Source organism: Dreissena polymorpha, chromosome 6 (assembly GCF_020536995.1).
Source record: "Dreissena polymorpha isolate Duluth1 chromosome 6, UMN_Dpol_1.0, whole genome shotgun sequence".
Lineage (NCBI taxonomy): Eukaryota > Metazoa > Mollusca > Bivalvia > Myida > Dreissenidae > Dreissena > Dreissena polymorpha.
Window position 1 is genome coordinate 81,981,155 of NC_068360.1, and position 13,127 is coordinate 81,994,281.

A 13,127-nucleotide genomic window follows, 5' to 3' on the forward strand; every position below is an offset into this window, starting at 1 on the left:
TTTAGGTGGAAAGTGTCATCCCAGATTGGCCTGTGGAGACTGTACAGGCTAATTTGAAACCACTCTTCACACACATGCATTAAGCCCAGTTTTCCCAGAACGCCCCTTAAATAATAAACATGACATACCTCAAACACATTTTTCCTCTCCTTGAGCTCCTCAATGTCCTTCTCAAGTTTCTTGATCTCCTGTTTGAGTCTGCCCTCCTCCCTCTCGGCTATCGTGAGCAGGTGACTCTCCGTCTCCACCTCCTTCTTACGGGCGCCCACAAGACCCTAAGTGGAGAGACGATTATGACATGCATCACAAGACCTTTAGTAGAGAGACGATTATGACGTGCATCACAAGACCCTAAGTGGAGAGACGATTATGACATGCATCACAAGACCCTAAGTGGAGAGACGATTATGACATGCATCACAAGACCTTTAGTGGAGAGATGATTATGACGTGCATCACAAGACCCTAAGTGGAGAGACGATTATGACATGCATCACAAGACCTTTAGTGGAGAGACAATTATGACATGCATCACAAGACCCTAAGTGGAGAGACGATTATGACATGCATCACAAGACCCTAAGTGGAGAGACTAGTATGATATGCATTTGCTGGTGAAATATGAATATACATGTACTATAAATGTGTCACAGATACAGCACCAGTTTTTTTTATACCATTTTTGGAATGAGGCCAGGGCCCTTTAGATTGGGAAAAATTTATGTGGTTTTGACTAAATTGGGAAATTGGTTTTGTTTTTTGTACTTACAAATACTTTAAAATGAAGAATAAAAGTGTTTTCACTATTATATTTATTAAGGTTCAACTAATACAGCTGATAAGGGAGATAAAAGTTGAGAGTGAAAAAATACTTTTATTTGGAAATCTTCAATTGGGAATTTAAGCAGACATTTTGGGAAAATATATATATTTTTTGTAGTGTTTTTCCCAGGAGGGCAAAGGGGCATGGCGCATTACTTTCAAAAAAGGCATTTTAGCGCGCAGTTTAGGCAAAAAAGGGCAAAAATGTTACATGAATACCTGAATTACGGGGCAACATGTTATCGCATCTGAAGCAGTTGTGGAAAAAATAACATATAAACAAGCACATTTAATGGTAATTGATGTATTAAACTTACTATGATTTATATTAATATATTTACCTTGCAATGTACATTTAAGGTTCATGCTGTTTCAATAAACTGTACAGCACGACAAACATAATAAAGCAATATATGCATATGAATCTGATTTTACACAGATCCACTAACATATAAATGAAACCATGTTTGTCTTATCCCATTTTCTAACAATAATCTTGCCTGATGATTAAAATAACATTGCGAGTAAATTGATGGCTAACAATATGCAAACACTCGTTTCCGTGACATACATCCACCATGTAGATTACAAATGAATAAATAATGTTGTTGCTATCTAAAACATTTTTATGCATCGTTGATTATCACAGCGATTCATTAATTCCTTCTTAATGTATAATCTCCATCGTATACGCGATTATTTTTTTAAATTAGTATACGTCTCAGTAATTAGTTCAATAATTAGATCTAATTATCTTAATGACGAAAGCGATAAAGAATAAATTTGTTTGTGTTTTTAAATGTAATTATGCGTATAAATATATGTTTTGATATAACTGAATAATGCATGCAATGCACAATTGCCACATGAACATCGAGTTTTTCATCAAAAGTCTCCGAAGTAACGACTTTATCGTGGAATGTACACATTGTCGACCGAAAAGTGCGCTTGGTATAACATAGCCTCTGGCATTATCAATTGATACTGACACGGGGTTATTCACGCATGACTAATTCACAGCTTTGGAGCAGTTTACCTATAAATCGAGCACTGTAATAGATTAAATCTGCTCAAATATAGTCGATTAGAGTTGACGTCTCTCGAGTAAATCAAGCACAGTTGGATCGTCACAGACAATCAAGGACGCTGATTTTGCTGACAAAGTTAGATCGTAAGGCAATAAAGATGCTATCCATAAGGACGCGTAGCGAAATTTTCCTTTGAAAAGGGCAGCGTGGTGATCCGGGAGGGCGGCGTGGCTTTTCGCCACGCTAAAATGGCCTGGGAAAAACACTACTTTTTGAGAATGGGAATAGGGACGAATTATGGCCAAAAAATAACACTGGAATACATGGCTAAAACGCCTGAGTACTAGATGTGTCACAGACAGAGGTGCTGCCATAAAAACCTGAATCATGCAGAGGCATACACAGGTTCAATACGCAAAAACTAGTGTCACAGAAACAGGTTACCCCACCATGCATGTTTGGAAACTGTCAGCCACAGGGTGTGTTGTCAAAATTTAATTACACGAAACATAATAAAGTTGTTTTATTTTTTTAATTTCTGTAATAAACAGTAAGAGACACCTGATGCATATAGCGTACAGCTTTGTGACCATCAACCTGGTGAGGGCGAAAATATTCAAACAAGTGCAGAAAATGTCAGCATTTTGGTGTAATGGGGTGTTTTAGCAGAATGCTTTCAGATTGTGAATAAGTGACTTCATTGGTAGTCAGAAATACAATTAACATGCTGAGATGTTTGCATTAAAAAAAATAATCAGAATTTCTGTAAGAACACATATCCCATAGGTTTGGGTCTGAGTGTGTTTTCTTGCATCTTACTAATTTTAAAGATTCATAACTGTGGGACAATGGGTCGCATGTGGCATGAGACCTATTTTCCCACCACACAGAGCATATATATTACATACCTGAGTGTGTTGCAGTTCCTGTCTCACATTCTTCAAATGTTCCGACATAGCATGTATTCTGTCCTCATATTCCTCCAAATCTCCCTTGACTTTCACAACATTTCTTTGCTTCTTTTGCACCTATAAACAAAGGCAGAAAACATTTTTAGCTTATCAGCAATGCAACTTGTGAGGCAACAAACTTGACTTGTTTTTTTTTTAATGCTGTCTATCCTTTCTGAGTCTATAATTTTGTGTTATATAAGTAAAAAAACACTTGAAACTTAAAAAACGAAACTCATACAATTCCAAACTCACTACAATACTTCAAAAAGACATCCACTGAACTAAAATCTGGTTTTAAAAACTGAGCTGAAACAGCAAATTTGTCATTTTTTGGTTATGTAATCAACTTTGCCTAGGCTACATTTCATGCGTTATCAAAAACTTTAGTACATTTTCAATAAACTGTACCACTTTGAGCGATCAAAAGTTGCCGCATATCCATCCATCTGCCTGCCCAAGGTGTTCCCATATGTCCCATCAAAAGACCGACGTACTTATTATAAACTCAGTTATTTGGTGTAAAAACAACATAAAACTTTCAGATGAAGCTGTTTGCCTTGTTTAATGCTTTTTAAATGTATAATCAAACTGAAACTTTATAAATTTTAAGCTATATAAATTGTAAAAAAGCTGTTACAAATCTTTCTTTAAGATATCACATTAACAAGTTTTTTAAATATCTTTCTTAGTAAGATTGACTCCAAAAAATGGCACTTTCTGAGGCCATCATGGCTAGATAAAAACCAGTTTTAAAAATTGGGTGAACAGAAATGTAGTATTCATGAGTAAGAACTAACTGCTCGGTTAGTGCGGGCTCAGATGGCAGTGCAAAGTTTGAGTGTTCCTGAACTGAAGTATTGGGTTCAAGCGATGGCGTAGTGGATATGGTGTCCGCCTAGGGATCGGTAGGTCACGGGTTCAATCCCCACTATGGCAGCATTCTTTCGATCTCCCCCAAAGACACTAAGTACTGGTTCTACCCAGGCCCAAGACTCATTGAATAGTCAAATAGTGGAGCCGTGCAATAATTGGAAGCCGCCCACTGAATGATCCTTTTCCTACAACTTTCAAAATAATCTTTAGATGACATTACGTTCAAATTGAACGTGTCAACGTTTTATGTGCGGGCGGAAACAATTCCGAACAAGGGCTGTTTGTAAAACATGCATGCCCCCCATATGGGCTGTCAGTTGTAGTGGCAGCCATTGGGTGAAAACGTTTTTTGTCACTGTGACCTTGACCTTTGACCTAGTGACCTGAAAATCAATAGGGGCAATCTGCCAGTCATGATCAATGTACCTATTAAGTTTCATGATCCTAGGCCTTATTATTCTTGAGTTATCATCCGGAAACCATTTTACTATTTCCAGTCACTGTGACCTTGACCTTCGACCTAGTGACCTGAAAATCAATAAGGGTCATCTGCCAGTCATGATCAATGTACCTATTTGAGCTGCAATGATTCGATCCGATGCATCCAAAATCGATTTTAAATGCGTCGATTCGATTACAATACCAAACCTACCAAATTCGATTTGATTCTTTAACATATAGACTTAGATACGTAAAGCGCGCTGTACTCCGACTATTTGATACAGGAAGGTATAGGTTTTATCTTTACCTGTAATTACAACGCGCACGATTGGTTACTAATTTCTTTAGTCATCCAATCAATAAGCGCGTTACCGTCTTCTTTCGGAAAAAGCGTCAAAATGGCTGAACAAGTTGTGGCCGACAAATTGAAATTATCAGATGTGTCTAAGAAGCTAAAATCAAAAGTGTTGCAGTATTTTGGGTTAATGGATGGTAGCCCTCCCGATAAAGCTACGTGTAAACTGTGCTTCCCTAAGTCCTGCTTGATCACTAATGTAATGCAAACATAACGCTGATTTAGCAGGAGCTAGCACCAGTGCAACTACTCAAGTCGCCAGCCTTATTATTATTTATTTATTGTATTATTGTGTAGACAACACAATCTTCTAGTCAGAAGTTTATCGATATTAATATTTAGTTCCTAATTTGCTATTCTTTTTTATGTGTTTTATTGAAATGTTGACATAGTTTGTCAGAAAATAGGCAGTTTCTTGCTATTTCTAACAAATGTTAATTTAACCCACTTTCAACAGTTTTTAAAACACTGTTGAACCAACCAAACTATATCTAACAAACACAAATGCCCAAGATATCTTGGTATGCAACACATTTGAACAGAAATGTTTATTTTGTGGCAGAAGAGTGAATATATGATAAAACTAGGTTGAAAGATGAATCGAACCAAACAATGGATATCGGACTGTCTGAAATCGAAATCAAGCTGTTGGTGAATCATTGCAGCTCTATTACCTATGAAGTTTCATGATCCTAGGCCTAAGCGTTCTTGAGTTATCATCCCGAAACTAGTCTTATTTATAAGACGCGCAAAAAAATTAAAGATACTTATTATATGGGCTAAATTCTTTGGAACGTCTTATCGGGGAAAAGTCAAAAATGTGTTGGAAACCAGAAAGTTTAAATTTTAATAATTACCAACTCATTCAGTTTTAGTTCAGAAGTCCATTTTTACCTCAAATATTGTCGAATTGAAGTTGGAAAGGCATAAATTCTTCAGGTAAACTTCTGCTTAAATCACAAACCAATCACTGACCTGTAGCCATCTTATGAAACTGATTTGAATATGAACGAAATCAGAAAAAGGCATTACGGTGTAACGTGTACGCGTAATTTTATTTAACATGAGCTTTTAACACCGACTTTTACCTAACTAGATCTAGTATGTAATCTTTGTCGATTTAATAAGCATATGTTCAAAACAGATATGGTGCAGTTTCTATTCACGGTTCTAAGTTTCAGCAAGTTTTTATGCATGTCTTTTTTGCACCTCTGTCTGTGTTGTTTTATTTACTTACATCCTACGTTACATAGGAGGACGGTATACTGTACGATCTGTATCAAAATTATTTGTGTACAGTATAAAAATAAAAGAAGTAATTTATTTTAGAACTTTTTAATTGTCAATTTAGAAAAAAAGCAATGCTAAATTAATCCAGAAAAGTATAACATCGGTTTACTATGTAACGCTCTGCACCACAACAGACAAACGCAAACTGTATTTTACGCTGTTTATTCGCCCACTTTAAACCAGATGCTTCACATCGAGGTTGTGTTATCGATTTATATCTACACAGCGAGCGAATCGAGAGATATTGAAAAATTGAAAAGTGGTTGGATTTAAATTGATCAGGCGTGCAAAATTCAAAGTGTCATTCCATCATTTCTACGGAACATTTTCGAGAAATGAATTATCTACACAGGAATGTAAATATTATTGCAATCTGTTGATATTAAGTGTCTTATATCGGGGCTTGAATGTTGCGCACAAAAGCCTTGCGCAACAATGTAGACAAAGAACGAAAAATTCCCACCATTAATTTGGTCTTTCCCCCTTTTTGCGCTCCAAATATTACCCATATAAAAAGTAGCTTAAAATTTAAGAGCGTCAAAAATTTGGACTAATTCGGAAACCATCTGGTTGACGGACCGACGGACGGACCGACATGTGCAAAACAATAAACCCCCTCTTCTTCGAAGGGGGGGGGGGCATATTCAAAACTGTGAACATACACTGGCAGTACCCCACCCACTTCGAAAACGTCTGTTTTGCATAATTTTTCACATAGTTTACCTCGTCTTCCAACGCCTTGTTTTCGGCGTTGGCGACTGGCATACTCAGTCCCTCGTCCCATTCTAGCTCGCTCAAAATGCTGTTATTATCGCGATTACTGCCTCGACTCATGATTGTAGTGTTGCTGAAATTTAATTTCAAATGTTTACAAGACCGACATTTGTTTTCGTATTGCTCTGGATACAACAATGCCCGTATGTAAGGGAGAGAACTCGGACAGAAAGCACCTGACCGGAGTCAGTTTTATTTTTAGAAAGGGCTAACATGCACTATTAACCAGTTCAACCGTGCCATCGTTCGTCTGCAACAGCAATCCCTTGCATGGTGATTACATTGATCACATTCATTTGAGTATATGAAACGACATGTCTGATGGAATATTGCTTAATTAGCAGTGATAGCAGTACCAGTAGACGAAGTAGCTGCTTGGGCAGCAGCAGAAGCAGCAACAGTAGTAGAAGAAGAAGCAGAAGCAGCAGCTGTAGCTGTAGTAGAAGTAGTAGTTGAAGTAGTATTGGAAGTGGTAGTCAGGGTGCAGAATCAACGGGGCTTACGCGCGGGCTGAACAGAATAAAAACACCGCTCAGTACATGTAATTGAAATATATTTGCAAAAATCTTAAGGGCATAAAAGAATATTTTCTTGTAGTTTATGCCGATATCGGAGGATTTCAGAATACATTTGTACATCACTGAATACGTCTGAAATAGGTGACAAATTTTCACGTTGCGTACAGCATAACTGTGCATATGAGTGTTGCATATACCGAATTTCGGACAAGAACACAGGCTTAGTTAATTTAAAAAAGTTATGATGTTGTTTTTTTTTCACATTGCCATTAGCCGCGTAAAAAAATGTCTTTTATGCACTAGTTAAATTCTTTAGAAAAATTGTTTTGAGAAGTTATTTTAAACAAGAGGGCCTGAATGGCCAAAAGTCGATAACCTGAGAGGATAGGAACTGACCTGTTCTTTGCAGCCAAATTCCCCCTGGTGGCCATGTTTTTTAAGCAACTGAAACTATTTTCAAAGTCATCCAAGATATGATTGGGACAAATCTTCTGACCAAGTTTCATAAAGATTGGAAAATACATGTGGCCTCTAAAGTGTTAACAAGGTTTTACTATAGCCATAATATGAAATAAGGCAATACCACAAAGCGAGCTCAATCAATGTTTATTAAAAGAAACTAACAAAAAACTTTAATAAAGATAATTTTTGAATTAAATTATTAAAGGTGCTTCCTAGCAGAAGATCATGGACTTTGTAAAGACTGGTATCAAAAATAAGGAAATAAACTTTTAATTATTATGTAAATCAGCAATTAAACAACAAACGGACCATATATAGTGTTTCATGTGACCTGATGAACTGAACTGTCAGCCCAAAATCCTGCCCTAAACAGATTGTCACACTATCAGTTGCCAGCCTTGCAACCACAAGTTTACCTAAGAAGGTCAGATCGGGATTCGAACCCGAAACCACCCATGAGTCATCTAATGATATCGGCCTGGGTTGCTCTACCATTTAAGCTATCTGACCTTTTGAAAAATATATAGGTAAAATGCAATGCTGTATAATAGCATGATTACCTTGCTTAGGAAAATTAAGGGTTTCGCGTGATGGAATGACTGGGGAGATCAAATCAAATTGAAAGCCGATTCTTTCTGTGCATTAGTTGATGGTAGCCATGGTAACCATAATGCTTGCAGTTCTCCAAGTATATAGGTATATGAATCTCCAGTGTTAAACTCCAGTGTTCAACTCCAAGTCAGTTTCGGTGAGTGATTAAAAGTTTGAAAGCAACTCCAGTCAGTTAAATATAACAACTACTGTCTCAACAGTGTGGGAATGTCATTATGGTTTCAACTCCAAGTATACAGATATATGGATCAGTAATCAGTGTTAAACTCCAAGTTAGTGCCAGTGTAAACTCATTAGATTCAGTAACAGATAAACATTTCGAATGCAACTCCAAGTCAGTTTAATATAACAACTCCAGTCTCAACAGTGTGGGTATGCCATTATGGTTTCAACTCCAAGTATATAGACATTTGGTTCAGTAATCAGTGTTCAACTCCAAGTTGGTGCCAATAAATATTAAGATATGGAACACCGGCTCTTAACTATTAATTTCAGCATAAATAAAATTTCTTTGATACCAACATTTTATCTCCTAGTTTCCACTGATAAAAAAACGCCCACAGCAGGTACCCATGTATGTGCAACTATAGTTGTGAAATATGGCACATGATAGAATAAAAAAGTATTTATATTTTTATAAATGATTATTTAATATTTTCAGAAAAATATATTAATTTATGGTCTGACCAGTAATTTTCTACTACACCTGATAAACTTGGCTCAGATGTCACAATAGGGTGAATCATTCGCACATCTGAATATAGCGACCTTTCGTCAGATGAAACTGTAGGGCTTTTCAGACCCTCAAACAGTAGGTATACAAGAGTTCTCAAAAACTCTGTCACCAACACCCTTCTCTGATATTCTTTTCTGCCTCATCATCTCTCTCGTGGAAGCACTTCTTTGCTGAAAAGAACGTTTTTTTAACCCAGTGTCAACTCCTTGTAAGATCCACTAAATGATCAAAATTATGAAAGCAACTCCAAGTGTAAACTCCTTGGTGTAAACTCCTTGGTGTAAACTCCTTGTCAGATCCAGTAAATGATCAAAATTCAATGGTGTAAACTCCTTGGTGTAAACTCCTTGTCAGCTCCAGTAAATGATCAAAATTTCGACAGCATCTCCAGTCAGTTAAATGAAACAACTCCAGTCTCAACAGTGTAAGTATGTCATTATGGTTTCAACTCCAAGTAAATAGATATGCGGATTAGTAATCAGTGTTCAACTCCAAGTTGCCAATGTAAACTGCGTGTCATATCCAGTAAATGATCAAAACATTGTGAGTATGCCAATATGGTTTCAAGTGTATAGATATTTGGATCAGTAATGAGTGTTCAACTCCAAGTTAGTGCCAGTGAAAACTCCTTGTCAGATCCAGTAAATGATCAAAATTTGAAAGCAACTCTAGTCAGTTTAATATAACAACTTCAGTCTTATCAGTGTAGTTATGCCATTATGGTTTCAACTATAAGTATATAGATATATGGATTAGTAATCAGTGTTCAAATTCAAGTTTGTGCCAATTAATATTATGACATTGATTACTGGCTCTTAACTAACAAAATTAGCACGTATAAAATTTCTTTGATACAAACATTTTATCTCCTAGTTTCCACTGATAAAAACACACCAACAACAGGTAATTATGTACACGCAGCTGCAGTCTTGAAATATGGCAAGGATAGGTATATATATCAACTCCAAGTATATAGATCAACTCAAAGTATATAGATCAACTCTAAGTATATAGATCAACTCCAAGTATATAGATCAAGTTCAACTCCAAGTATATAGATCAACTCAAAGTATATAGATATATGGATCAGTAATCAGTGTTCAACTCCAAGTTAGTGCAAGTGTAAACTCCTTGTCAGATCCAGTAAATTTCGAACGCAACTCCAGTCAATTTAATATAACAACTCCAGTGTCAATAGTGTGGGTATTATGGTTTCAACTCCAAGTATATAGATATATGGATCAGTAATCAGTGTTCAACTCCAAGTTAGTGCCAGTGAAAACTTTTTTTCAGATCCAGTAAATGATCTAAATTGGAAAGCAACTCCAGTCAGTTAAAGTCCTAATTGCATTTTCTTGCCTGTCTCTGGTAAGCTTTGGAGAAACCACGCTAGTAAAACTTGATATTATAACCTTTTCTGTGGCCATTTTACTGATAAGGGAATCATTGAAAGAGTGCATGAAAAAGTTCTCTGCAAAGAGATGGGGGGCATTGATGTCATACAAAGGAGAAGAAACGCTTATTTCACATAGTTTGAGCCTTGCCATATCAACATCTGTAGCCTGATTTACTCTGAGCCTGTTGAGTAACTCGGAGAATTCAAGGTCGTCTTTTTGTCTCATTATTTCAGTTAGTTCAAAATGTTAAAATGTTTTTTCCAAAGGTTGGAAGCTAATGCTGTAGCATCACAAGTTAAATCATTAAATATCCAATTTCCACTAACAGGTTTTAACTGATAGAGATCACCAACTGCAATGACACTTACACCACCAAACGGTATTCTTGTTCCTTTCAGTTCTTGAAGTCTTTGATTAATGAAGCAGAGCATGGAATTGCTAACCATCGAAACTTCATCAATGATTACTACTGATAAACTCCTATATTTTGATCGAAATGAATTCAAATTGTCACAAGTTAAGGTTTGATCAGATTGCTTATACTTTTGCATAAATGCTGATGAAATAGTTGAGACATTTATATTGAAGGCAGCTTTGCCAGTAAAAGCACAAAGAAGCACTCTTACGTCATCAGCATTTTCCCCATCTTTCATGTTTATAAATCGATATAATGTTTGGTACAACGCTTTTATAACAACACTTTTTCCGACGCCAGCACCACCGGTAAGGAATGTGTAAATGGGCTCATCTCTAGTTTTGATCCAATGAATGACATGATTGTGGAATTGCTTTTGTTTTGTATTAAGGTTGCATATGAGTTTTCTGTAGTCGGTTTCAGATAAAATGTTTTCATTTGTTACAGTCTTTTGAGCAGAAACATAACAACCTAGTTCATTACCAATATCATATTCTGTGTGTTAAAATACTCTATCATGATTGAAGTAAATAAATGATTCAGAATCAATAGCTTCTTTTTCAGCAGTGTCGCCTTCCATTTGTTCGGTACTTGGTGCTATGTCATCAAAACCATCACAGTCTGCTTCAACTACATCTCTAGCAAGCTCTAATTCATCTGCAAAATGTTCATACTCTTTACATTTGGCATCAATGATTCTCTGCATAGACAGATAGTGAGATTTGAAAGTATCAAACTTCCCGAGCAAATCTTTGTCTTCATCTTTCCATGGATAAAATAGCAGTAGCTTTTCTCTGAAGTTATTTTCTTCATCAGTTTTTTTATTGAAACGGACATAACGAATGGCTTTCTTATTTTTCCTTCTACATATTTTTACACCATTTTTTAATGTAAGAATAGTATCACCAGTTCCAAATGTGACATCATACTCATGAGAGTCCTTGTCATCATCTGCAGCAAAATTGGCCTCATTTTCTTCATCATTTAATTTTGGCAAATTTTCTGGATAATGAATGTTGATCTGAGAAACATAATCAGCTAAGCAACCATTGTTTAAAACTGATGGACGCCTAGAATATCTTTTTAAGAGGTTGTCTGACATAACATCTTTTGAATCATTTGGCATTTTATCAAGCAGTGATTTTTGCTTTAACAATTGAATACGTTGCTTTTGAGGGGAAGTGTTTATGAATACCACATCTCTGGTTCACTTTGTGAGTGACATTCCAAGAACTAAATACACAGCTTCCTGGGCACTTACTTCAACACTATTTGAAAAGACATTGCCAATATGTCGCACTTGTCTCTTGATATCAATATTTCCATTTCTTGCTTCTTTTGCTGCAGCATGCATTAAATTACTCATACCTCTCTGTGATTTACTTATGTATGAAACTACGTACATTGCACATGCATGAGGGTCAAGAACAAACTGAATGTCTATGTTTACCTTCCAAGCTTTCAAAACAGATTAATTATATAAATTGACTCGTATGTCTTTAGGAGATCGCTTTAAGAAGACTTTGGAAGCTGCCAAAGAACTTCGCATGCACTTGATGTATTCTGCTTCAGGCATCTGCACAACAGTTTTGAGAAACTCCTCATATGTTATATCATACCCATCTTTGTGATCATTTATTTTCTTTTGAAGATTTTGTTACAATTTATAGTATTTGTATTTGTCTTCTTCGAGAGGATCTAAAACCATGGTCTCAGAAAGTGGAGGCAGTGGATAACCAAAGCGACACAATTTGTTTTCTCTCTTGCGACAGGTTCTTGAGTGTTTATGAAGTTGAAGTTCATTTAAAGAGCCAAGAGCATCATTTTTAGAAGAGCACTGCAAAAATTGATTCACATAAAGAGATATTTCTTCATTGCTGTTTATTCCAAACTTTGGAGCATTTTCTATCCATACAAGCATGTGAATGTGCGGAGAACCACGCTGTTGGAATTCAACTCTGTAAAAATAATCTGTTAATTTACCAAGTGGCTAATGCTCACTTGTCATCAGAATGTTGATAAACTCCTGAACCCTGTGGTCAAAATATCTTGAACATGTTACAGAACCTTTTTGTATTAGCTTTATTTTTTTCCCAAGTAAGATTTTCAATCTGTGTATTATTCAATTCCTTGCCTACATTCAACTTTGAGAGCATTTTTAGAAGATCAGGCCACCTTGTATCAGCAGAAGATAGTGACATAAACCATGTTGGCAACCCTAATTGTCTAATCATGGCAAAGACATCTTTTTTCCTTGTTTCCAAATAGGCTGGAGAATTGCGCAGTTGCTTGAATATGTAATAGCCCTAATCTTTTTTTAACCATATTGTCCATGAAATTGGATCTTTAGCCTGAATGACAGTTATTTTCTTGCTGCTATCTTTGCATCTTTGAACAGCAAGATTGACTTTATCATTTAATTGTTTCATTTGCATTTTCTTCAGTTTGAAA

General features: G+C 36.1%; 1 protein-coding gene across 14 annotated transcripts in view; it reads right to left on the reverse strand.

Annotated features, from left to right (window-relative positions):
* Positions 1–6,704, reverse strand: part of LOC127833630 (coiled-coil domain-containing protein 39-like) — a 127,946-nt gene extending 121,242 nt beyond the window's left edge. For 6 of the 14 annotated variants that reach the window (XM_052359001.1, XM_052359000.1, XM_052359002.1 and 3 more), the window contains exons 1-3: positions 6,486–6,703; positions 2,759–2,878; positions 129–275 (exon numbers count right to left, since the gene is read on the reverse strand). In XM_052359001.1, the coding sequence (XP_052214961.1) occupies positions 129–275; positions 2,759–2,878; positions 6,486–6,596 (378 nt within the window). In that variant the 5' untranslated portion in view covers positions 6,597–6,703. Of the gene's footprint in view, positions 1–128; positions 276–2,758; positions 2,879–6,485 lie in introns of all 14 variants that reach the window. The other 8 variants (XM_052358996.1, XM_052358997.1, XM_052358998.1 and 5 more) reach the window with 3 other exon arrangements.
* Positions 6,705–13,127: the final 6,423 nt, after the last annotated feature.